The following is a 26,080-nucleotide window of genomic DNA, read 5'->3' on the forward strand; positions in this document are numbered from 1 at the left end:
AATAATAATAATAATAATAATATAACATCTAAGTAATAACAAGAAAGGTAGACCATAGCTGACTAGAATTTATCCATTAAAATGACGTAGTGCAGAGTTATATGCAGTTTCAGAATTAAATAAATCTACGGGTGTATGTGACATTTCGTTGTATAATTTAGGGAGCCTATACAACAGAGAGCGTTGAAGTATTGAGAGTCTAGGTCGTACTATATGAAAAAGATGTGTGTAACCACGTCTTTGTCTGAATGGAATTCAGAAATACAATTCTGAGAGTAGCGTTTCGGACCTGAGTTGGTCATGTGTGAGGTTGTACAGATATTTGAGATCACTGATTTTATGACGAGTGTCAGATAGTTGAATATTTAGTGTTCGAAACAATTCAGGTTCTATTATCGCACGTGTGCGAGGTACTCTGAAACACACTATTGTCAGGAAGAAGTTTAGAACTGTGTTTACCCGAGATAGGTTTGTAGGAGCTGCCATTGTCCAGATAAGTGAACAATATTCCATTTTAGGAAAAATTATTGCCTTATAGAACGTTGCTAAGGAAGAGATGTTCCGTATTTCTGTTAATCTGTACAGAAGTCCTACAAGACGCATCAATTGCTTAGTAATAGTGTTAATATTTTCTGTAAAAGTTAGTTTTGTGTCAAAAATAACTCCGAGATCCTTATGACTATTGATTCTCGTGATAGGCGAACTATTTATGTTTTATGTTGTGTGTACAATATTTTTCTTTAGGGAAAATGTTATGGATCTGCTCTTATAGGGATTCACTTTTAGGAGCCATTTCTTACACCAAGAAGAAAAATTATCTGTGTCGTTTCGAAGTCCTTTTCAGGAAAGAATTAAAACGACACGACCATTTTTATTCCATTGACAAAATGAAATGAAATATTCTACTTAATGAAGAACGACTATGCTAAGCTCAAGGAGACTAATGATAAATGTAATGGAAATAGAGATTGTTTGGTATAGATGAAAGTTCTACATATGAATAATTTTGCTTCCCCTATTTTTCTATTGAAGAAGCAAAATGTAATTCATATGAGGCGTTCCGAGTAGTAAGAGCGAACTCTGCAAAGACATATTTCCTAAAAATCCATTTTGAACAGTAAGAATAATCGTCCAATTATTTTGAAATATTTTCTGGTACGAGAAAGAGGAACGACTTCTACGAACTACGCATAGAGGCACGGAAAGTATCTGCCACGAAGTAGTTTGATATTACTACTCGAACAGCTTTAAAAGTAATTTCCGAGCATTGAAAATACACATAAATTTTGTCGAGTGTCTATCTAGAATACCTCATATATTTGTATTTTTTCTTTGTATGTATCTATTTATATTAAGTGTTGTAACTTGTATGGAATATACACTTGCGCTTGATCTGTGCTAAATTAAGTTAATTCTTTTCGTTTAACGAAAATATTGTTAACAATATTATATTTGATTAATACAAGTACAGTATTCATGGTTACTTCCTTGAGACATATTTTCTCAAATGTATTTTCGTGAAAGCAAGCCTTAATTGCTGTTATTATAAAATAAATTGAAAGGCATTCTATCAATACATACTGCCAGTAAGAAGTAATGGTCTTTATTGGAAGAGGAGCCCCAGGTAGCTACTGCTTTTTGACGTATCGTATTCTTATTACTTACCTTTCTAATAAAATTCATTATATAATGATTATTGATTTGGTTGAGGGTCTACTTTTTTTCCCGTGAACTCTTAGAATCTCAGAATTAATTTTTGACCAACTTATATTTTTTACTAATTCACTGTGAAAGTAAAAATCTCAGTTATAGTTACGTAATGAGTTATGACAACTAAACATTGAAACTTTAACATTTACAAACAGGTCATTGTTGGACTGTTAAGAAGAAAGAAGAAAAAAACGATGTCACTCATCTGCCATTTTGAATTGATGGGGAGAATCACTAGTCAGATCAGTGTCTGAGTAAGGTTTTAGGGAAGAAAGGAGAAAATACTAGAGAGAGGAGAGTGCAATCGGAAGAAAATAACTATTTAGAAATCAACAGAAGTAGCAGCTGGAGGAATAGTAAAAACAAAGAAATGCAAAAATAACCAATAAATTATATACTTTTAATCTCCATTATTGTACATTAGACATTTGGTTAGTTAATCTTTGCGGGATTAGGGAGTAGTCATGAAACTCTCCTTCTTTCAAGCATTTTCTCTCTTTAAACATATTCCAACATTGACTTGCCTATTCATTCTCCAGTCAAACGGTCAAAATATCTGATAAGTGACACATAACAGGATGCATTGTGATGGATCATATCTTTTCTGAACTTTAATATTTTGATAATGAACCATTCGTGGATCGAAAGTATCTGTTTCCAATACTTTAAATATTTGATATTTATAGACGTGTATATTCTTTCAAACATCATCCACCTTCTTAAGTCAGAATAGGAACTAGAACTTTTTAAATCCTGTTTTCTCTTTCTCACTCTTTTCACCTACTTCCTTTTATTGCTATCCTGAGATATCTTCGTGTTATAACTCTAAAACACTTCCACTTCTTCCTTCCGTCTGTATTTCTTTTTGAACTCTAACTTTCGATCCAAAATTCTCACGTACTCTCACATTCACAATTATAAATGACTGGAAGAAATAATATTAAACAGCAGTATATATATTAGAGATGAAAACATATAGAAAATCCGTATGTGTTTGATTTTCGCAGAAGCCTTTTTCTAGTTGTAGATCATGTAGTACCACGTGAAACCATGTTTATGATTTCTAAAATACAGAAAATTAAATTCATTTTTCTTTTAATTGTAGAATGAAGGAAGAATTTATCTTAGTAAGTGCTGATGGCCCACATAGAAATGTTCTGAAATTGAAGCCTCCAATGGTGTTTAGCCATGAAAATGCGGACCATTTTGTAAAGATCTTAGAGGAAGTTTTAACAGAGATGACCGATACAGACGTAAGTGCATTATTATTTTGTTTTGTTTTGTTTAAGGAAAAGTGGAAAGTATTCGTAAGTGTTCGTTTACGTGAAGTTATTCTGTAATTATATCACATTTGTTTTCCGTATTCAGTTTTTTAATAGTTGATACCTTAGTGTACTTTCTGTTCATCAATAATGGCAAGCATCATCCTTGAAATGAACAACCTCTTTATGAAGTGTTCGCAACAAAATAATACGTCTTTGATTGGTATCGAGTTTATAGTTCACTTTACTTTCTGAGTCGAAACTATTTATTCCATGAAAATCAAACAAATGAATGCTTATAATAACATAATTCTATCTGTACAATAATAAAGTTCTGATGTAAGGACATACTGAAAGGGGTGTGGATGCGATCATTTATATATGGATAAGAAAAGTTTTTTAATTAAGTAGAAAGTTATTATAAAATAAAAATTATTAAATGCAACTTTGCATAAAGATAATATTTGTTCATCATACACCTTAAACAACAGATCTGAAATGCAAACAAATAAGAGTATGGTATGAACCTCCAAATTATAAAATTTAACGTTATTATATAAAGAAGTTGTGTCCATAAGTTAAGAAGGGATTCGCTAAGACACAGAAAATCCTGCTGTAACAGCGCATATTATTTTGGACGATGGCATCTTACTCTCTGCCCTCTGAGGAATAGAAGTTCCCTCAAGATCAGTCCTCAATTGTTCTACGAAAACAACATTGGTCAATGTGGAGCAATTGTAATCTTAAAGAGATGTAAGTCTTGGGCTTTTGACTATATGTTTATCATTCGAGGCTATATGTGGCCAATTTATGGCACAAAGAGCACAGATTTACGATTTTCTTTGCGGTAAGATAATTCGAAGATTGGATAGAGGCTAAAATCAGATAATAGTTATTAAAAATCTCAATACTTCTCTCGGCGGCTTGGTTCGACGCCTGTGACATACGATTCCACTCAACCAGAAAAGCAATTACAGTATTGAAGACGTCACGCAATATGTATAACAGTAATGATTTCTCCAGCATCATTGTGTCTGACTTTTCTGTAGTGCATTTGGATCTGGGCACGCTCCATAAAGCTTATCTCGATGCGGAGATATTAGAAGCTTAGGTCCTACAGTGTCCGAACTGGCCACTGCGCTGAACATAATTCAACTTTGTTGTGCATGGTTGGAAGTAGAATGCCTGGTTGTGACACATAATATTACACCACAGACCATTATCGAGCTTAGAAAGGCTTTGTTTAAGAATAGAATTCATTACCTCAGAAAATCCTGAACAACTTTTGCAACAGAGCGAGTCTCACTCGGTATGAAGCAATTCTATGTTCTGTATATGTAGGATGCAGTCTCAGATGGAGTCCGCCTTTCCATGTCTCGTAATGATATTTTACTAAGAATGTGAACTGACATACATCTGTCTAAGTATGTGTATATATGTTCCTTTCATCCTCTTGGACTCACTTTGCACTGTTGTATGAATTCCAATATAACATTCCTTGAACATGAATTACTTCATGCAACTTTGAGTAGTGTTGTGCTCAGAACACATAAGAGCTATTAAAATTACACGCATAGGAAATTAAACAATCATTTCACTTTAAATTACACAGCCCCCTTCCCCCCAGCCTCACACATAAAATAAAATAATAATAAATAAAAATAAATAAAAATTCTGTGCACCGGATCCCATGGTATGTATTCGATGTATTTTGTTACACAGAATCCAAATTTCGAATCCTTAGGACGATTGACCATGTCAATTTTATTTTATGTGCGTAAAATGTGTCTCTTCCCTATCCAAAATCGCTTAAATTTTTCGCCCATAAAAAATTGACACGCTCAATCGTCCTGGGGTTTCGAAAGTTGGATTCTGTATAACAAATGTATCAAATCCATACCCTGGAGTCTAGTGCACCAAACTTTTATTTATTTATTTATTTGTGTGTGTGTGTATGGGGGGGAAGCTGTGTTATTTTTCGGGTTTCCTCTGGAGCCTTGTTCACAAAGGATAAAAGTAGAAATAAAAGAAATAAACACATCATGGAAATACGAGTGTAGTGTCAGATTTTACCAGGGGTGATGTGAGCAAGATTGGCCACAGACATAAGAATTTCACGTTTTTTTTTAATTAGTATATTAGTATAACATTTATTAAAAAGCATGTGTTTCATGCCCCTGCTCTCTCCGAATGGCGCGCTGGAATGAACTTACAGTGGAAAGGCAATGAAGAAACGCCTTATTAAACACTGTCTGTCAGTCGTCAGGTAGATATGTTTATTTCTTTAACTTCTACCTTGGGGGCCGCGGTGGCTCAGTGGTAGAGCGTTCACCTCTGGTACATGGGGTCCCGGGTTCAAACCCTGCTCCCGCCAAGTGAACTTTGTGGTGGATAAACACCGTATGCATGGGTTTCCTCGGGGTTCATTCGTTTCCTCCCACTTTCTTCATTCCACCATTTCATTCATTTCTCATAATTACCGTCTCCTTTAGCCTAATCGACATAACCGTGGGACGTAAAACTCAAAAATTTCATTTCATTTTAACTTCTACCTTTATGCTCCATGAACAAGGATCCAGGGTAGAGTTAATAGCTTGGAAATTCAAGTATTTTTCAAGAATTAGGGTCTAAAGTGAGTAAGTAAGTTAGGTTATACGAGATTTTCTTTTTAAGTAATTAGAGTTTTTTGTTTCCTTATGTAGCTGCCAGATAAGCAGAGAAGCCTCAGAATAACAAGTCCACAAGATGAAAAGAAGATCGAAAAGTCTGATCTAAACGAAGAGCCCAATGAAAAGAAAATTAAAATGGACGAGGTAATAACAACATTTGGTGCTTTAGTATTAGTTACTCCTTTTATTTAAGTATTGAAAGTAAGATTAGATTTCATTGATATCTTTAAACGTCTGTGGATTTTTAATTGGCTATATCTTTCAAGTATTTATTTGTCTTTTTTGTCTTAAGAGGATTTACTTTGGTTAAAATTAATGTTGATTCAAATCTGGAATAGTCAACTATAAAAATTTATTCTCTTTCTTTTAAATTTAGTTTCCATGCTAAAAAGTTATAAATCTTAATTGATCTCTCTTATTTTTCTTTACTTCTCTCTTAAAAGATCTTTCATTAATGCGTTCCTTTTTCTTTTTTCGTTCCTTTTCTTCTTTTTGCGTTCTTTTTCTTCCGTTTAATACTTCATATTTATTTTGGCAACCATAATGTGCTTAAATAAATCTAGTTTATTCCGATTTTCTTTTACTTTTCATTTTATACCCATGTCGGTAGCATTATTCAAGGAAAAATACAAAATCTGACCACAGTAAAATTCTTATAGTAATCATTTGTGTTTCAGTTTCGGCAAAATGGCTTCAGGGCCCACCCTAGGCAATTTGCCGTCCCGCTTTCTTCAAAAATAACAAATTTTAAAAGCTAAGATTTTAAGTATACTACCTCATCATGAACAACAAAGAAGAGGGAAAGAGCACTCGCACTCGGAAAGGACTAAACTCTACAGATACAATCTCGTTATGTCTTTTTTAAAAATAATAATCTATTATGTTACTGAAAGATAAAGGAGACTCACCTGTAGAGGAAAGATGATAATCCTTTTAACTGAATTCAGCATCGAGCTTCAATTTCAATATGTCAGTATACAGTTACAGTACAACTAACTCTTTTATCTTTATTTCTTGATTTTCCTTCTACATCTGTTAAAAATTTTAAAAAAAAGTTTTCACCTTCAATGATAAGGAACTTGTTTGTGACGAAGATAAGACTAGTTTTCATGTCACTAAGTGGAACATGTGTTCGCTACTGTTCGAGAATTGAGTTCTTGTGTTTGACAATAATCAAGCAATTCATGCTGGGATTTGTTTGATTATTTCCTTTAGTACTGTCCATGTGACCTTAAACTAACGCGACCTAAACATGGTTTATGAAGGTAGTATTCAAATAGGTCAGATTAATAAACTTAACTACCATCATCATGAAGTTTGCTTCCAGCAAAAAATATTTATTTTAAATAATATAGTTATGACAGATTTTGCCGCTCCTCGAAACTTACCACCTCGTGCAAATGCACGTGTTGCACATATGATAGAGTCGGTCCTGAATGGCTTCCGAGAATTGCTTTATTATATCACCTTGCAAACTCTTGACTATTCAAGTAAATACTATTTCGTAAGAACTAGAAAATCATTTGTGGTATTTTGAAAAATGTAAATAATATGCTTCATTTAGTTATTTATTCTTTTTTACTTAAATTATCTGCTTTTTGTTAATGTATTAAGAAGTTACCAACTTCTTATGGTTGGTTTCATCCTTATTATACACCGTGATTCAAAAAGACTATATGTATTGCACACTTATGCTGTCGAAACTACTGACCACTAAACAGTACGGGACTCCTATGGCGGAAGATAACGTTGTCTAATTTCTATCAATTGTAGCTAGACCGATGGTGTAGCACTTTTTGACTTCACAATCTCCACTACCTCAGTTCGAGTGAAAATAGCGATTCAACAGCAGAAGGAGTTCTGTTTCGTCGAGTTAGTTAAGTAACAGTACAAAAGTTTCCGCGTGAAGAACCAAATCTATCCTTCTAATGAATAGAACATTTCCAGATAGTATAAACAGTTTATAGATACAGGTGTTATGTAAACAAAATAGCCCTGGCAGGTCGTCTTGTCTGAAGAAAATAATCCGAGTTGCTTTCTTAATATACCCTTCAAAATTAACTTGTTGTACAAGTCGGAAGTTGCAACCACCTCAGACAGTTTGGCAAGTGCTGAGACATCGCTTGGTTCTGAATAAGTACGTGAAGCTGTATAAGTAGCAACTAGTATATACGCTGATGGTTGATGACAAAGCAAAAAGAGTGCAGTTTATTGGCCAGATATACGATGCTGTTGAAGAGAGCAACAGTTTCACTGGACGAATTGTGTTCAGCGACAACGCAAATTTTTATCTTAGGGATAAAGTAAGTAAACATCAGTATAAACAGTATACAGATTATATAAATCGTGATGTTCGAATTTGGAACCTATTAAACCCACATCTAGGCTTACGTTGAACGGGAAAGCTATTCGTCAAACATCAATATGTTTTGTGCAATGTAACGTTCATCTGTATACAGCGCTTATTTTATTTGATGATAAAACTATTAGTGGTGAGAACTACGTTGCTATGTCACAAAAGTGGCTGTTTCCAAGACTAAATGAAGATCTTGGAATCTTCATTTTTCAACAAGGTTGGATTCCTTTGCCACAATTTCTTAATGAAAAATTTACCGAAACGTTGGATTGATCGTCAAGGAAATAACGACTTGACACTTTTTCAGGTGCGGGGGTATATTAAGAACATCATTTATATACCACTATTACCAAAAATTTGGAAAAGCTGAAAAATTGAGTTACTACTGCCCTAGAGTCCGTGAGGATGGACATGCGTGCCCGATTTTAGGAAGAACTTGAATGCAGCTGAAATGATGTTCCTGCCAGTGGCGAACATTGAATATGTATAACTATCTATAGATAAACGTTAGACATAAATTTGAAAAGTTCCAGTGTTGCACAGCTATTGTTTTTAAAATATACCTGTTTTAAATACTTATGTTCTTTTAAAATCATAATGCATTATAAACATTTATATCAGTGAGCATGTATAAGATACATTTGCTATGAGTGACAGAAGCACAATTTCATACTTTACAAAATAAGTAAAACAAATTATATTAAAAATAAAATGGAAGATGGTGATATAACTAACTATAAATTCGTTATTATTGTGTTCACAATTATTCAGAACAATAGTAGAAATAATGCATACTATTGCCGCTGTTATAATCTATTGAAAAATTTTGATCTTACCATTCACTCACTTCGAACCCACCATCCGGAACAATCTTATGTTTCCAAATACGTGAGTGCCAGAAATAAAGAGAAATATTTCAATTGAATGGTGAAAAGACGTAGCCTACACTTGATAATATAAAAACACAACATCTTTACTTAAAGTCGCGCCAATGTTCTGTTTATTGATGCAGTTATTGAAAAAGATATGAATTTAGTTAATTGAGTTTGAGTTTAGCGTTTCTTTTAGCACCGAGGCTATATGAGAAGTAGATCTTTAGTTAATATGAGATCCGAACCACATCAGCATCCACTGGGAATCTAACTCGGGTGTCTCGCCTAACAGACGCTACGCTGACTATATGACCACAAGAAAGCTCGAAAAAATTATCAAGTATAGACTGGATATATTTGCATTTTTAAAAAACGTTTCTGTAATGCTGTACCTCAAAGGTATAAGATAGGTTGTCACATATATAAAATTTTATATCTTCTTGAAGAACAGTAAACATAATCTGGGCGAAGGATAGAGGCTTTTAAAGCAGAATTCGAGTAGCGCTATGATTTTGTTCGTGAAAAAGGAAAAGAAGAGAAAACATGATCTTTTTTCCACGAGACTAATATAAGAACATTCGACCGTTTATCATTCACTATCTACTTAATTATGAGATTTTGAATTTCAGGTTTCATTCCACTGAAAAGAGCACATCGAATTATATATAGACCAATGAAAACATCATTTTTTAAAAGAAGTAAACCCGACCTTTTACTTCCGAGGTACAGAATATTTGTTTTAAATAACAATAGCCGCAAACATGCACTTCTTGTTGAATTTGTTAAGTTTAAATAACAGTAATACTCTACTTATGTAGGACCATTTAAACTGAAATGATGTATGTTTTGTAGACACGTTTTTTCCTTTCTTTCTAATTTCAGAGCACACAAGGAGAAACGAAGATAGCTTCTTGAAGAACAGGAAATATAATCTGGGCGAAGGATCGAGACTATTAAAAAGACCTACTTGTCACTCTTGAGAATTTCAAAAGTTGTTTCCTCTCTCAAAGAGAGAAAAAAGGCAACTGTTAGATTTGAGATGCTTAACAGATTGCTATTGTTAAACAGAAAAAAGCGTTACAGAGATAGATTGTCACGTACTTAGCTGAAAATAGATGTTTACTCAATTATTCCTCTTATGATTATGACAGGACAAGTTTTTCATAAAGCTCAGTTTTTCTTTTAGATATTTCTTGTATTTCAAATGTTGTATTTTGTAACATATTAAAGCGTTTAAGTTTATTTTTAAAAAAGTTCAGTTATGTTATGAATCACAATACTTTTATATATTTTGAGATTATTTATGAAAGAACATGTTCAGTACGTGGTAGAAATTTGAGGAATAGCACAAACTGTTATTTCCGAGGTCAAAGTGCTTAGATATATAGTATTATTGAATAAATTCTTGGTAATCTTTTAGAATGATTACTTCTTTATTACAAGATATATTAAGCCTTTACTTTATGCGAAATGGAAAAGAAATATATATATATATATCGAGAGAGAGAGAGAGAGAGAGAGAGAGAGAGAGAAAGTTCAGCAAGAAGTATTTTCTTAAAAGGAGTCTAACAGATTTGCGCTGACAACGAGTAAAAAATATAGAAGAAAAGTCAATGGTTGAATTCATCTAAAATTCATATATTTTAAATATCGTATCACTGAGGAGAGATTAAGTTAAAACTACTAAATAATTAATTTTGTGAAATTTCAAATGAATTTGTTGATAATATTTTCATAAATCAACGTCTGTGAGTTATTTTAGTACAAATGTTTTTTTTAAAAAATATGAAGAAATCGGTTATTTATAAAATTAGTCACCTTAAGAAGATAGTTTTCAATGCATGTTTAAAGTATCAACACATGATCTGTACTTTTAATTAGTTTCAAAACATTATAAAATAACGTACATGTTTAAATAATATTGAGTAATTATGGTTGGTATTAAATAATTCAGTGTGTTTTAAGATAATACTCATGCCGTATTTGAAATGTTCTATTAAAAAAATGTTCTTCTCTTCTTTTATTGCTTGTTGTCTTTTATCATAATGTTCGTGTAAAGAAATTTTAAGTCGATAGTTTATTTATAAAAAAAAGAAAGAAAAAGAAAGATGAATAAGAGAAAATTTTCATCGATTTCCAAACAACTGCTAAACAAATACAAAGTATAACATTGCAAAGTCTAGTTTTTATTAGATGGATTGTTTCTGTGCAATTACAAATAAAATAAACATTTTATAAGATGCTACTATAATCATTTTTTTTTTGTCAGAGCAAATGAGTAAGTTTCGTATTTCAGAAAATATGTTAATTTATTAATTGAACTTTATTGTATGTATGCATGTGTGTGTGTATAAGAGGAATGAATAGATACTCAATTTATGCTCGATTTCATCCATGCACGATAGGTCTGTAAGTAATGCTCCTCGGATATAAATGACCGATTGAATGTGAGATTGAAGGGGATTTCCAAGATTGCAGTTAATGAGGCAGTAGAAGCTGAATTTTATTAGAAAGTTTAACCTTTTATAAGTGACCACATTGTCCGCGTTAAGAAAACTAATTTAATTAGAAAGTTACTTGTTAAAGGAGATATGCCAAATATATTAAAAAAAAAAATACTTGGAAAAATTGGGTCGGCAAACAAAGGACACACTTTCACTGTACCGTACTAAATGAAAATTACTTTTTTTTTGTTTAAAAATTCATATCAGTTAATAAATTTGTAACTTACAGAACAGGGAAATTTAAATATTTTTATTTAATCTTGATATATATTTTCTTTGTTTTTGAAGTTAATGACATAGTATATATTTGAGAAGATATTGGTATATTACAAAGCAACACATTATATTGAATAATTAGAAAATTGAAGTGGAAAGTTCACAATAAACAATAAAATTAGAAATATTTGTATAACAAATTTCTGCTATATTGAGAGAAGTTCTCACTTAATTAGTTAGTTATCTTTTCACTTGTAGTAGTTGTTTCTACTTTCTGTTCTGATAATTCATGTTTGTGTTAGACATAGTTTCTATTAGTTATTTGTTGGTTCTTAAAGAAGAAATATACTGTATTTATTTTGAGAAGTTTGAAGTATATTATAGCTATACTCAGAATTTTTCTAATATATATATATATATATATATATATATATATATATATATTTCTTATTGGTAGCGTTAAATTAATCATATAAGTATACTTGTTTGTTAAAAAGACATACATTTATTATTTTAGAAATTGTTGTAGTTATAAATAAGAGTATTATGTATTTTATACAAATATTAATTGTGAAAAAAAAACTTTGTGTATGAGAGTAGCTATGAGTGCACTTGCGTATGTTGTAGAGTGAATGAACGGGTTACTCATGAGTGAGTTCGAAAATGTAATTTTATAAATACTTACTTGGGTCGCGCAAAACAGAGTAAAATTCAATATTTATTTTTTAATGTTAAAATATTAGATAGATAAAATAAGAATATCGAATGCCTTAAAGTAGCTTGTCATGCTTTCTGTTTCGAAAATGCAAACAGTCATTACTATGCTATAATAAACCATATTAGTGTTCATTTATGATAAACAATGTTATTCTATTCTCTGATATAGAAGACAAATCATAGACTATCATACAAACAAACAAAAGAGTAGAAAAAGAAAACTTTGTTGTAATCACTTTCGCTAACACTTCATTAGATTAGAATGGAAGGAATATGAAAAATAAACATTAACAAAATATGAATATCTTAGTAAGGGAAGGAAGGGGGAGACTTAGAGAATGGAAACATCATGACGAAAATCTGACATTACTCAGAAAATCTTTTTTGTCTTCTTCTTCTTCTTCTTCTTCTTCTTCTTGGAAACTTCCTTTTCTTCCACTAGTTTTCCCTGTAATGAACTGTCAGGGGAAGCAATTAAAATCTTCTTGTACTTGTTTGATAATATTTTGACTGATTTCTGGCAATTAATTTGTTTTCCTACGCACACTTCGGAATTAATTTATTTTCAACTATATCATTTGTTTGTATAGCATGCTCGAGAGTTTTTTTATATCAACATTTCATAAGCAGTCAGCCTAAAAATTTAACTTTTGTCTGGGATAAATAGTCATATAATTTTCTTTATACTCAATAAAATTTAAAAAACAGTGTATGTATTAATATTATCATACTAAGAAACAGTAGATTTTATATAATTTTCAGGTTCTGGCTTTCTGTAAAGGAGCTATTTTCGATCCTGGAAAACAACCAAAATTGTATATGCGACACAAACTTATAAATTAACTAAATATAGAAATACTCTTACATTGTTATATAATAGCTTGTTTCTTCAAAATATTATTTTGTGGTTTGTTTAAAATTGTAATGCACTGTGATTTGTGTGCCTCTGTAAATGAATAAGATTTTAAATATCACCAGATTAAAAATAATTAATCGCCCTTTCTTTTGTTACTTGAATAGAGTTAGGTTTTTATCTTACCTATCAACACAAAATGTAGGTTTAATCATATTAAACGTTATACAGGGTTCGACAGGAAAATCTGACGGTTTCTGAAATCATAGCCCATCAGGGGCGTCATTTAGGGGGGCAGAGAGGGGCAATTGCCCCTCCCCCTGAGTTTGAGATTTATATATATTTTATCAACAGAATAGTAGTAAATCAGTGAAAAACGTGAAATTTTACTTATATCAAAGGGTCTTGCTCCCTCAAGCAAAATCTGAAATGACACTCCTGTAGTCCATCCGTCCGAGATCGTAATAATAAAATAAATAAATAAATTAGAAAATAGAACCTGGATGAAGAAACTAAATTTTAAAAGTGACGTCACCAAAATCAGAACCATCACTACAAACCACTCTTACAATCTAACACTGAAATTCCAAGCGGGACGTCGGACCCTGCTTTGTAGAATTACCACTGTATCCTTACGAATTTAAGGTTTCAGTTCTTTTGTAGTGTCTGTTGTTCATGAAACTTCCATAAATGACACTCCTTGGTTAAAAAAAAAAAGAAGTTTGTTTCAAATTACAATATTGTACTGCGATTTGAAAACCATCAGATTCCCTGCTGGCTCCTGTATCTTCTCTTTTGTCTATATTTGTCATTTGCGATGGCATCAGAAAATTTTACATTTATTTTACCTTCATTCGATACGGTAGGTAGATTTTATGAACACAAATGGACAGAATTTATATTTTGTGTAGTTTGACTTTTACAATGTGAGTGATAGTATTAGCACTATCAGCATTGTAATATTCGGAGAAACCACGATAACATGATGATTTTTATTTGGTCTTCGGCAGCGTTTAACGCAAGAAGAGTACTATTTGTGGTATAGAAACAAGGTAAAATAGTAACTTGTGATTACTGAAAACGATCAGTATCTTGAACAAACTGGAACAGAAAAATTGAAAATACTGAATATGGAGTAACACCACCACCACCACCAACACCGACACCAACAACAACTACAACTATTACTACTACTACTACTACTTTTATTATTATTATTATTATTATTATTATTATTATTATTATTATTATTATTATTATTATTATTATTATTATTATTATTATTATTATTATTATTATAAGTAGTAGAAGAAGAAGAACGATAAAACATTCGTTGCGTAGTTTACAAAATAAATATTCATTGTGACTGGGCTCCAGTTTTTTAAACTAAAACAACTGGAACATTGTATGAAAATTTATACTAAAAACGGGATATCCTATGAAAAGTTACCGTACAGTCAAAGTTATACATGTACTTTTTGCTGAAATATCAGAATTAAGTCAACATTCACCAAAAGCGATATTTCTGAAAAATCACACTAATGTTACTTATTTATATTTTGGAGAAAAATCTGGACATTTGGAGGTTTGAACAACTTTTCTAGGGGACAGATGAGGGCAGATGATGCAAATAAGGATTCCTTCTTGAATCATTCATGAAGTTTCGGAAATGGCTACTCACTCTCTCTTTCTTTAAATAACGATATGTACTGTATCTACATAAGGAGGAGGTAAACACTAATGCCTTTGCATTGAGTGAAATATTTTCTAAAGTGATCTATTTTCATGTAACCTTAAAGTGAACTAATTACACTATTCTACAAATTTTACCAAGTTCTATGTAACAGACATACCTTACTAACGCACTCTATGGCCTATGACCAATGCCACATTCACGAAAGCTCCCTATTGACTTCTGTCCTTAGCCAACTGGATCCAGTTTTTGCTTTGCATTCGTGTTTATGAGAGATCAATATTAATATTTTAAAATGTCTTTTGTTGTCAGGATCGGTAGAGTCATGTACGCGAGATCTTTGAATTTCATCCCTTTTATTATGAGAACCACTAAGTACAATAATGTTAACAAAAAGAACAATTCCGGAGATGCAATAGTGTCTCTTATTTCTGTCTTCCAACTTCTAAGGTGTGGCTATACAGAGATTATTGTAGAGAGGCTCCAAGAGCCAGGCAACCGACCAGAGCAGGCTAACTAGATAGGAGGCTCTAGCCCAACGCAACTGGGTAGGATGTTCTCGGCCCAAGATAGCCAAGAAGGTAGGAGTACCGGTACGCTAACCACTTAGTCAGGAGAGAGATCTTTGTTTATTAGTGTCACATAATTAAAATATTTCTCTTTTTACTTTGCATTCCTATTTATGAGAGATCGATCTTAATATTGTCCTTCAATTGTTCAATTGACTAATCCCGACTGCGCCTATTTTTTTTTTTTTCCAATTGGAATTCTGGTTAAAATTTTGAAAATGTTTTTTCTCAGTTTCTCTCTTTCTGGCTACTTGACCTGTCCTCCTGAGTCTCCTAGATTTGATAATCCTAATAATTTTATGTAAACTGTACACAATATGTAGTTTCTCGTTATGAAGTTTCCGGCATTACCTATTCCATTCCCTCTTGGATCCGAATATTCATATCTCAGAATCGTATTTTCAAATACTTTCAGTCTGCATTCTTCCGCCAGAATAAGCGACCATGTTTTGCAACTGACAGTACTACAAGTCTAAGTATCGTTTACATATTTTAAACTTCAAATTTTTCGACAGAATTCGCAACGAGAAAAGAATTTGGACTGAATAACTACAAAATTCTCTGCTTTCGGCCAGTTTATTTCTTTGTAGGTACGGTTTTGCTCTATTAATATTAATCTTAGATATTTGAGGCGCCTAGTATCAAACCCCGTCACATCCATTTCACTTAGTTTCAAGTAATCTCACAAAACGTGCAGTGAAGCTCCATATACACGTGTACAAAGTTCCATAATTGAATTAGTTTTTTAGTATGAAATATTAAGCTTTTAAACAAAATTCTGTTTCCATGGAACTCCTTTAGATCAAACATGTAATAAGCGACATGTAACTCAATTTTGGTATTTAAAAAAAGGTGGCTTTTGATACTAGGTGCTTCAGTTGAAAGTGACTATTTTATTGGAAATATTACTTGATATTTTAACGTATCCATAATTTGCAGTATTACGCTCACGACGAATTTCCACGTATTTAGCTATCTCAGCGTTTGCTTCTAATTCAATGTCCCTGCAGACGTTTATAGAAACCTCTACATTTTTTCTATTGTCCTCATACCATCCCATATGAGATTGGCATCATCTGTATAAGCCAGTGGTCGCCAAACTTATGAAGTTTCTGAGGTGCCATACCGGTGAGTTACCAATCGAAAGAACTACTAACTTTTTTTTTTTTAATCCTACATTTGTTTATTGCCTATAAATTTACATTTTTAATAAATTCGAAATTAAACTATCCAAGTTAGCAAATGTCTAATATACACATGAAAAATATAACGTGCACAACCCCATCCGTATACAATCAACTGTGAGATGAGGCTTACAATGGCAGTTGCGCGGGAGAAACAAGCAATTATTATCGCCAGCGCCCCTGCTGTTAGCGTCAGCTCAGTGCAGTAATCAAGGTTAGCCAACTGGAGTGTTAACACGATTTACCGAAAATATCCCCGCGAGCTACTAGTAGCTCGCGATCGACGATTTGGCGATCACTGGTATAAGCCATAACCTAGTGAGTGTCATTTAAGTCTAGTATTTGGTATCTTTATTTTTTATAGTATGTCTCAGAACAAAATTGAATAATAATGGCGACAAATCCTCCTTGTTTCAGGCTAGTCCACACTCAAAAGTTTTTGAACAAGTATTTCCCTGCTTGGGATTTTCTTCTAGTTTCATTCTAACTTCTTGGTATTCCAAATTCGGTAAGAATGTTGCACAGTGTTTTCCTCTTAAGTTAGTTGTAGGCCTTTCTGAAATCAATCAATAATTGGTTAGCAGGGTGTTGTACTTTTATTTCGAGTATTTGGCAAATGACAAAAATCTGGTCGATAGTCGATCGATTTCACCTAAATCCGCACTGCTAATTTCCAATAATTTTATCTCCGTATGGTGTCAATATTGCTAACAATGTTTGACAAGATTTTATAGGATGTTCGCAAAAGACAAATTCATCGATAATAATTATTACTATAAGTTCTATCATCTTGTGAATTAGAACAATGATTCTTTTCATTCTTATGGCAAATCCTTCTTCTGGATGAGACGAATCCGTATATGTATCTCGTTCCATTATTTATTTCTCCAGCTCAAACTCAGCGAGAATTTTGTTTACATTTTGAGATTTGTGTTTAATATCTTTATAGCAAATTCAGTTTCTGTTCGTTTAGGCTCTGAAATACATTGTCCTACCTTATACATTTCACTTTCTCCACAAGCATGAATTTTTCGGCTGAGTGTTTAGCAAATTATCAAAGAAATCCATCCATGTATTCAAAATATTATCCGTATCTGTGAGAATTGTTCTGCCTGCTTTCTTTAATATATAAAAATGAGGTTGATAGCCGTATGGATGCTTTCATACTTGTCCCGATATTTTTATTTTTGCAGTTATTAATCTAACTTCAGCTTTGAAATTAAAATCTGTTCTAAAAGTTTTCTGCCAATATCAATTAAATTTTGTATAATTCTATGCGAATGTTGTAGCGAATACAAATTTGCCTTTTTTTCTCTTTCTGCTAGTTTAGTGCATTCCTGGTCGAATCGTTGTTCCTACATATTTCTGCCTGTAACTTTTATTTTCTGAAATCTTAGTGCTATTCCCAATTTCTAAACTCTTTAAAATGGATAATCTATTCGACATTTCACCAAATAGGAAAACAAAAATTGAAAAATTATGTTTTTTTCAGAGCGTCATGGGAATCGAGTTCTACGAGTTTTGTTTCATTATGACAAATTTTATGGAGTTCGGCCACTGTCTCCATTGTATATGTAAATAGGCAAAATTATCTTTTTACCTTTTAATTATAGGCCAAAATGCTATGGATACTGCAAGTTTGGCTCCAATCGTCCTGGTCCTTCCAGAATAGTAAATCGAAGAGCCGAAAACCTGACCGAAACCCACCGGCGCCAATCGGAAGGTGGTGCCCAAAAGAGATACGCCAAAATCTTACACTTCCTTTTGTACATAAATGAGATTTTTGTTGCACAAACGCACACAACGATGATGCACTGATGATTGGGACCAGTATGCATTAATGGGAAGGGGGGAGGTGATGTCTTAATTAGAAACGTCAATGTCTCACACTTCCGGTTATGCACAGACAAAAATTTTGCGTACACAAACTTGCACAAACGGTTGAAACTATTTTATAGCAAATCGGCTGGCGCTTGAACTAGATACGTCAATATCTCATACTTCCTGTTGTGCACAATCAAAAATTTTGCATGCACAGAGGTGCACAAACGATGCATTAACGATTGAGATCATTTTGGAATCAATTAGTGGGGGTAGAGAGCTGTAATTTACACAGCCCCCAATTAATTTTTGATATCTTTATATTGTTTTGTGCATAAACGCCAATATTGCGAACACAAACGTGCACAAATGATGCACGAATATTTGAGACTATTTCGTTGAAATTTGGAAGAGGCGGGAAGCTATCTAAAAGGATTGATTAACTTGTTATTCTAAGAGAAATGCTTCGGTCAATAGATAATATTTAGTTTTGTATTAAATTAATACTAATAATAGCAGCGTCCGGCATTAGTTCTAGAAACTATAGTTAAGTTTGTTCAATCATCGATCCTTACGCCATTAGCCACGTCAAGGGCTGTATGCACTCTAGATCGATTTCAGTATTTTAATTCTTCACAAATATCATACTATCACGTATTGTTAGAATACCGAAAATAGTTTGATTCTATAACAATAGTTCGTCTCGTTGGATACGTTAAGAATGTTTCTATTTTGTAATTAGCAAGTATGAAATAAACTCCATCATAATGGCTATTCAGTTAAATTCTACTTATACCTGATGTACTGCAGGAATTTGTAACTACATGAACTTAATCAAGAATACCAAAGGTAACAGTCTTTTAAATATTAATAGATACTTCAGTTGAAATTATACGAAATTAACTTAAGCATGCTTTCGAATTTGAATGTATTCCTTTAACACGATTTATTATTTACATTTTATTACTTATTTTCTACTCCAAAACTAAATATATAAATAAGATAATATATTAAGGAGATACAATGACTCAATGAAAGCGGTTGTTAAGGTCTTGTAGTAGCTGCCAAGGATGCAGAGATGAGCGGGGGCTAGTGGCCTCTGACTCCGCGTTGGGTTGCTGTGATAGGGATCAAATCCTGGTCTCTCTGCTTCGTGAATCAAAATGCAAATCAATCTCTTTATTTACTTAAGTATATCAAATTGTACTTAGTTCGGTCTGTGGGGCTGAGGCGTGCACAGCGTTGGCTGGTGTGGTTGTTAGTCGCATATCCAGGTTAACAGTTCTTTTGTTTGTTAATGTTATAAAATTTGTATAGGTGAGACCTTGAACAGCAGTCTCTTTTTATTACGCCTTTCGGTTATTTGCAAACCGTCTTAAGAAATGGTCAGTTTACTAGTAAATAACCATCAGAATTAATTTTCGCCTGTTGATAATCGTCCTGCGTCTATCAAAGTACATCAATGGATTGGTGATACTTTTAATTTATCGCCGGACAAGGTCATTTCTATCGAAATGGATTTCAATGGAAAATATTATATATTAAACTATTACGTCAAATTACTTACGAACAAATACTACATTATTCTCAAGATAAAGTGGTTTATAATGATCCAGACAGCAAATTTGTTTTACATCTTGATTCTGTTAGCTATACGTCTCAATTAGTTGAATCAGATGTGTGTCCTAGTGAGCTCGAGAATGCTAAAATTGTTAGCATGCTTTCCAAATGTGGGGAAATGCGAACTATAGAAGACGAATACTATGACGCAGGGCACTTTTATAAAACTCGTACCGACAGGAAAACAATTTGCATGAACATTAATATTCAATCCTTTCTATGTAACTGTTACTGGTTTGAAATCATGAGTTAGTTGTAATGCACAAATTACGACATACAGTTTTTGTGATAGTCCCTTCTATTTTTTCCCGGAATGTGATAAACGTAGTTCTACCGCCTCTTAAATTTACACTGGTTCCCATGTCAAACCTTCGACCTGTCCGCCACGGCTGCTCCGGAACTCCTTAATCACAATACTTTCCCAGTATTAAGTGCATCTCATGACAAGTTAACTGAGACCTTACACAATTTAATAGTGCTTCCTCTATGTCTATGTTAGATACCTCTGATACTGCTGCTTCTCACAGGACAGTAAATTCAGAAGAGACCATTCCAATTAGTAGTGCACTTTGTCTATCCAACACCGGAACACTCTACAGGGCCTAGTACCAATTTCGACCATAGTGATGAATCTCCTCTTTGCAACCCTCATTTGCTTCACAGCAAGGAACTACATTAACTTCTCTCTATGTGAATGGCGTACCTTCCTCACCCTTTGGTGCTAGTGCTTCGATCAGTAATGTGACTGTTCTACTGTAAGTAATAATAGAGCAAAGGAAATTCTTTTGTGCATAAGAAAAAAAGAAAACTGGTACAGTCAAGAATGATTATTCTCTTAAACTGATTAAATCTCAAGATAGTTGTGTTATAGTGCCAGATCTATTCCGTTCAAAATCCAGATCAAGGAAAGAGACTGATATCTCGACAGATCGTAATTTTTGGTTTTCCTACAATGTCACTTTTTCATTATTCTTTTTTCATTTCTTTGATGTATAGTTTCCGTTTACAATGCTCAATTTAAATGATTTTAATTCCTTGGTAAAGCAACGTGCTTTAAGTAATTTCTTGCATAAAGCGGAGATAAATATATTGTTTACACGGGAAGTAGCTCTAACTGAATTTTCCAATCTATTTAATCATTCCTGTTATCCTAATTTTAATACCCAAAGTTTGGGCACTGACATTTTATATAGAAGTGATATGGATTTTATTGCATATACTACTCCCTTCAATGACAGTCTTATTGTGGGAAACTCCAGCATATTCGATTCATGTAGACATAAAATGGTGACACGGTGTATACATCATTAAAAATATGTTTTATTTCAAATCCAATGAGGTATAAACCGTGCTTATATTGTAATTTTCAGTGGAAGTTATGTGTGATTTTATCTGCACTAATGAATATGGTAAAATGAACAGTACACATAGCATATTTTTATATAAATATGTTTATTTCTCTAGAAAGAATAATACAATTCTTATGAAACTTAGAGGGCTTACTAAGTATAAATCAAGCTAACACACAATATAATTTGTGTGTTCATATACCTAAGGGTACCCGAGCTACAGGTATGAAAATGGTTTTTAAAAAGGGAAATTTGAGGGGAAATTTCCCGAAAATCCCTCTGTCACGGAAAAACTGAGGGTGATGAAGAAAAACTGATTGCAGATTCGAATTCTACGTGAAAAGTTCTATTAGAATCAGGTATTTTCTTCCGTGTGCCAGAGAAAAAGTTTTTTTTTTTTTTTTTTTTTTTTTTGGTCGACTAGTGTAATTAACGCACTCACACTGATTACTGCTATGTTGGAAATATGTATTTTCTTAAATCGTTATATAAACGAGATTGCCTCTGTTACTGTTTTTTTTTTTTTTTTGTGTGTGTGTGTGTGTGTTTTATAACACGAGACGAAGATGAATCAGTGTCACTCATCGTCACCATGAACCTCTGCAATCTACAATTTCAAATGAGCGGCGTTGGTGCGTGAATGCTTACGCATGCGCAATAAATACCTTATGTCCAAGTACGGGTGAGGTTGAAATAAAGCTACATCTGTTGTTAAATATTATATATATTGCGTTTGTTATCACAAAGTGCAGGAAAATTTCAGACATCTTTATTTAAAATTAATATTTCAGCAGGAATTATATTGCGGTAGGATACTAGTGCAGTGAGACCAACAACCAATCACTGGTCATCGACCCACTGGTAGTCAGGTGGGTTTGTTTACATCTACTTTTTTCTAAGGCTGGAAAGAGATTAGCTACAGATTTGATATCAATAATAAGTGAAGTGTTAGTTGTGCGTACCTTGTGGGAAGAACAATGTATATATCACAGGAAATTGTAAAGTTATTTGGAACTTCCCAAAATGCTGAATCATGTATTTTTAATGATCATGTTGTGTGTCGAAGAACATACGGTACCTCCAACTTAAGAAAATCGCAATAAAGAAATAAAGGAACTGAAGCCTCACTATTTTAGATAAGTCCCCCTTTTATTCTTTACAGAGGTTTTTCCACAAAAAAAAAAAAAAAAAAAAAAACATACTTTTAATTAAGAATTTGTATACTAAATTTGACGCCTTCTTAGATTGGCCACTTTCTGAATGAAGAAAATTAAATTTGGATATTATAGAAACGATTCCTTACCACTTTTTTTTTTTGAGTGGAATTTGTAGAAACATTGAAACACATATTTACTTATTTTTAATTAATTTTATTTATCGAATTTCACACGGCATTTTAAAATACAGAAAAGGAACAAAAACTTAGATATAGAAATCACCTCTAACGAGAGGATATTTTTCTTAAACGTTGAAAATATATTTTATTACTTTCAATTAAATGCCTATATGACAAATTCTACACTTCTACTTAAACAAAACTATACATTCAGCAGTTTCTGAGTAAAGAAAGAGAAATTTGAATATTCAAGAAACGATACGGGAAAACGTAGCTGTGTATAATTGCACTCATGCCTGTTTACAAAAAAGCAGAAGGAGAAGGCCTGCATGGTGCTCAACCTTACTAACAACGTGTCCAACGAACCTCACTTGAGTGGGGGAGCGCTGCAGAGAACGTACTGCGGAGTATGACCATATATTGAAAATCTTTGTTTTTCTTCAAAAATTTCACGTTTTATTTAGTGGTTAAGTTCAAACTTACTTCTGGGGTACGGTATTTTTGTAGTCATTATGTATGAATAGTCAATTTAGAATAAATACAGGGTTAGTATTTTGTTATAATATTTGCGCATGGCAGTCAAGAACAAAAAAAAAAAAAAAAAAAAAAAAAAATCAAGATGGCCTGATTTGGGGTAATAGCACGCATGAACACAAGAGTGCGTATGATTAAAAATGTCTCATCAGGCTTTGAAAAATGTGCTACGTTCCCCATGAATCCAGAAGTTTTTTAAAAATGCTGATTTTGCTACAAGTGACCAGTGCTGAAGTCAAACTGAGGAGAATATGGAAGCAGACCTTTCTCATGATGCAATGGACTCGACGAAACAAAAATTTAGTGACGTTTCTGAACTGTCAGTCGCTGGACCATCAAGGGAAGTCACCAATTCCGGAAACTTCTCCGTAATAGTCCCGTTAACAGCAATTTCTCCAATTCCTAGGCAAAAAACCATCTTCAGTGAAGCAGAAGAGAAAGCACCAAAGCTCAGAAATTCTAACAGCAATGCGTCGTAAGGCTCTTCTGCAATAAAAAGAGCGAAGAAAGCAAATACGTTTAGGGAATATCATCATATGGAAGTTTAAAAAAAAACTTCAACTGCAGGGTAACCGCACGCAGTGTAAGGTTTCAAATTTCCGTCTGCTATCTTATAACGGAGAGTAATATCGCAATAATTCCGAGTTATTTCATAGTAAACACATGTATGTATGTACAGCACACTATTCATTAAATTCCATAGTGCTGTCTCATTGTTGTTCTGAGCAATTAAAAAAAAAAATGAGTCATTACCCCCTTTTCCCCTACCCTTTTTCCTCTTAGGATCTAACTTTCAAAACTGCTGAAACACGTATTTCCTTGCCTTTAACGTACGTGCCAATTTGCATTTCTCAAATTCAAAATTTCATGAGATATTGAATTTTAGGCAGCATCTTTATCCTTGCTCTTAAGCTCCCGTTGACATACATATTTCAATCAAACTTTTCTTACGTCTCTTGATTTAGTGAAAAGAAGTATTCTGTGCAAAGTTCAGCTTACAGTGTAAGAAATTCAGTGGCAGTCTAGGATATTTCGCTTCCTTCTACTTTCTTCATTCTAGCAGCATCATACATTTCATCGTCATCATTCCCCTTTCCATCGGGGCATAATTATGGGACATTAGATGAAAAAAATACTCCTAATTTAATTATAAACTAATTATTTGCTGAGCAAAACCATATATTTTCATTAAAATTCAATATCTAATTTAATTTAAAAGTGTTGATTTTTTTAAACACAACTACTATTGAAAGAAAAAAAGAAAAAGCTAAATCGTGGTTCTCGAATAATAATTTAGTGTAAGAGTTTAAGGAGCATGGTACTTCACAATCCTGAGCCTCTTTGAAAAGCCTTGGTATTTTATAGAATTTATATTGTGTATAGCCCGCTCCCCCAGTTCTTTGTCACCAGAACTAGAAGAGTCACTACCGGTACTACTACTACTACTACTACCGGTACTATTGTTACTACTACTACCGGTACTACTGCTACTGCTACTACTACTACTACTGCTACTACTACATATATCGAGAACAGAACCCAACCAACCCCTGCGGGGCTTCTAACCCGTTCCTACTACTACTACTATTAGTACTACTGTTACTTACTACTGCAACTGCTACTACTACTACTACTACTACTACTTACTACTTATATTGAGAACAGAACCCAACAAACCCCTGCGGGACTTCTAACCCGTTCCTCCTCCTCCTCCTCCTCCTACTACTACTACTACTACTACTACTACTACTACCGCTACTACTACTACTACTACTTATACTAAAGCTTCCTTACAAGATTTACATCTTAAATCTTTATAACATGCGATTCCGATTCATCATGAACTAAAATGAGTCGCTAGAATCACTATGATTCGTTAAAAATCACTGGGGGGAGCGGGCTATACTCAATCCGTAGCTACTATTCTATAAAGAATAGAGAATAATTTAAGTTTTAATGCATCAACTTAAGGCACAGGTATACTTCACGATTACGTGCCTCTCTAAAAAAGATATTTTGGATCGCGTAAAATTTTCAATTAGGGTACACTACATATTAGCAATAAGAATTTACTACAAGTCAACGGAAACTTGATGGAGAAAGAAATTTCAGATACTTGTGTTAACAATCCAACAATTTAACGTGAAGCAGAGACCTCATAAAATATGTTGTTTCCTGTATATATTCTTTTAAAATATATTGAAACACATTGTAACGAAAACTACGGCAGTGTGTAATAGTAACTTGTCTCCCTCTATTGATCTTAAATACATACATAATTCTATGAATTACTGACAGCTACATATTTCAAATTTTATATTTATTCTCCCAGAATGATTTCGTCACAGTGTAAATGATTTTCTCTCTTTCCAGTTTTAAATCTTCTAACACGTTACTTTATTAAAATTTTGTAAAATTCTATATTTAAATATGGTAGTTATAAAGAATTGTATTTGCTTTGCTTTTATTTCTTGATTATTAAGTTGAGGCAGCGAGACATTCCGCACTATAACTCTTGATTAGTTTATCAAAGTAGTTGATGAGTGATATTGTTCCATTGCAAATTACATGCACTGCTTTATTCTTCTTACTTGACTCAATCATGTTTGGATCTATCCAAGTCTCGGTTGGTTCCCGCATTTATACCATGCGTCCTCGCTGTGTAGAACACATTCGAGAACCGCAGAAAGTACTACTATCTTCCAGACAGGCAATCATGGAACAGTTTCGAGAATATACTTCAGTTCTGCTACTTGCTAAAAGATGGCGCTGTATACCTTGACCAATCAAACATAATTGACGTTTAGAGTACTTC

The 26,080-nt window shown here is 33.1% G+C and overlaps 1 protein-coding gene across 1 annotated transcript in view; it reads left to right on the forward strand.

Moving 5' to 3' along the window:
• The window catches only part of LOC145694940 (5-phosphohydroxy-L-lysine phospho-lyase), a 97,383-nt gene extending 84,088 nt beyond the window's left edge, over positions 1-13,295 (forward strand). Inside the window, exons 9-11 of the mRNA XM_081771727.1 lie at positions 2,816-2,963; positions 5,675-5,785; positions 9,752-13,295. Coding sequence (XP_081627853.1) covers positions 2,816-2,963; positions 5,675-5,785; positions 9,752-9,784 — 292 coding nt within the window. The 3' untranslated portion in view covers positions 9,785-13,295. The remainder of the gene's footprint in view (positions 1-2,815; positions 2,964-5,674; positions 5,786-9,751) is intronic.
• Positions 13,296-26,080: the final 12,785 nt, after the last annotated feature.

Source organism: Thermobia domestica, chromosome 1, assembly GCF_964235325.1.
Source record: "Thermobia domestica chromosome 1, izTheDome1.hap1.1, whole genome shotgun sequence".
Lineage (NCBI taxonomy): Eukaryota > Metazoa > Arthropoda > Insecta > Zygentoma > Lepismatidae > Thermobia > Thermobia domestica.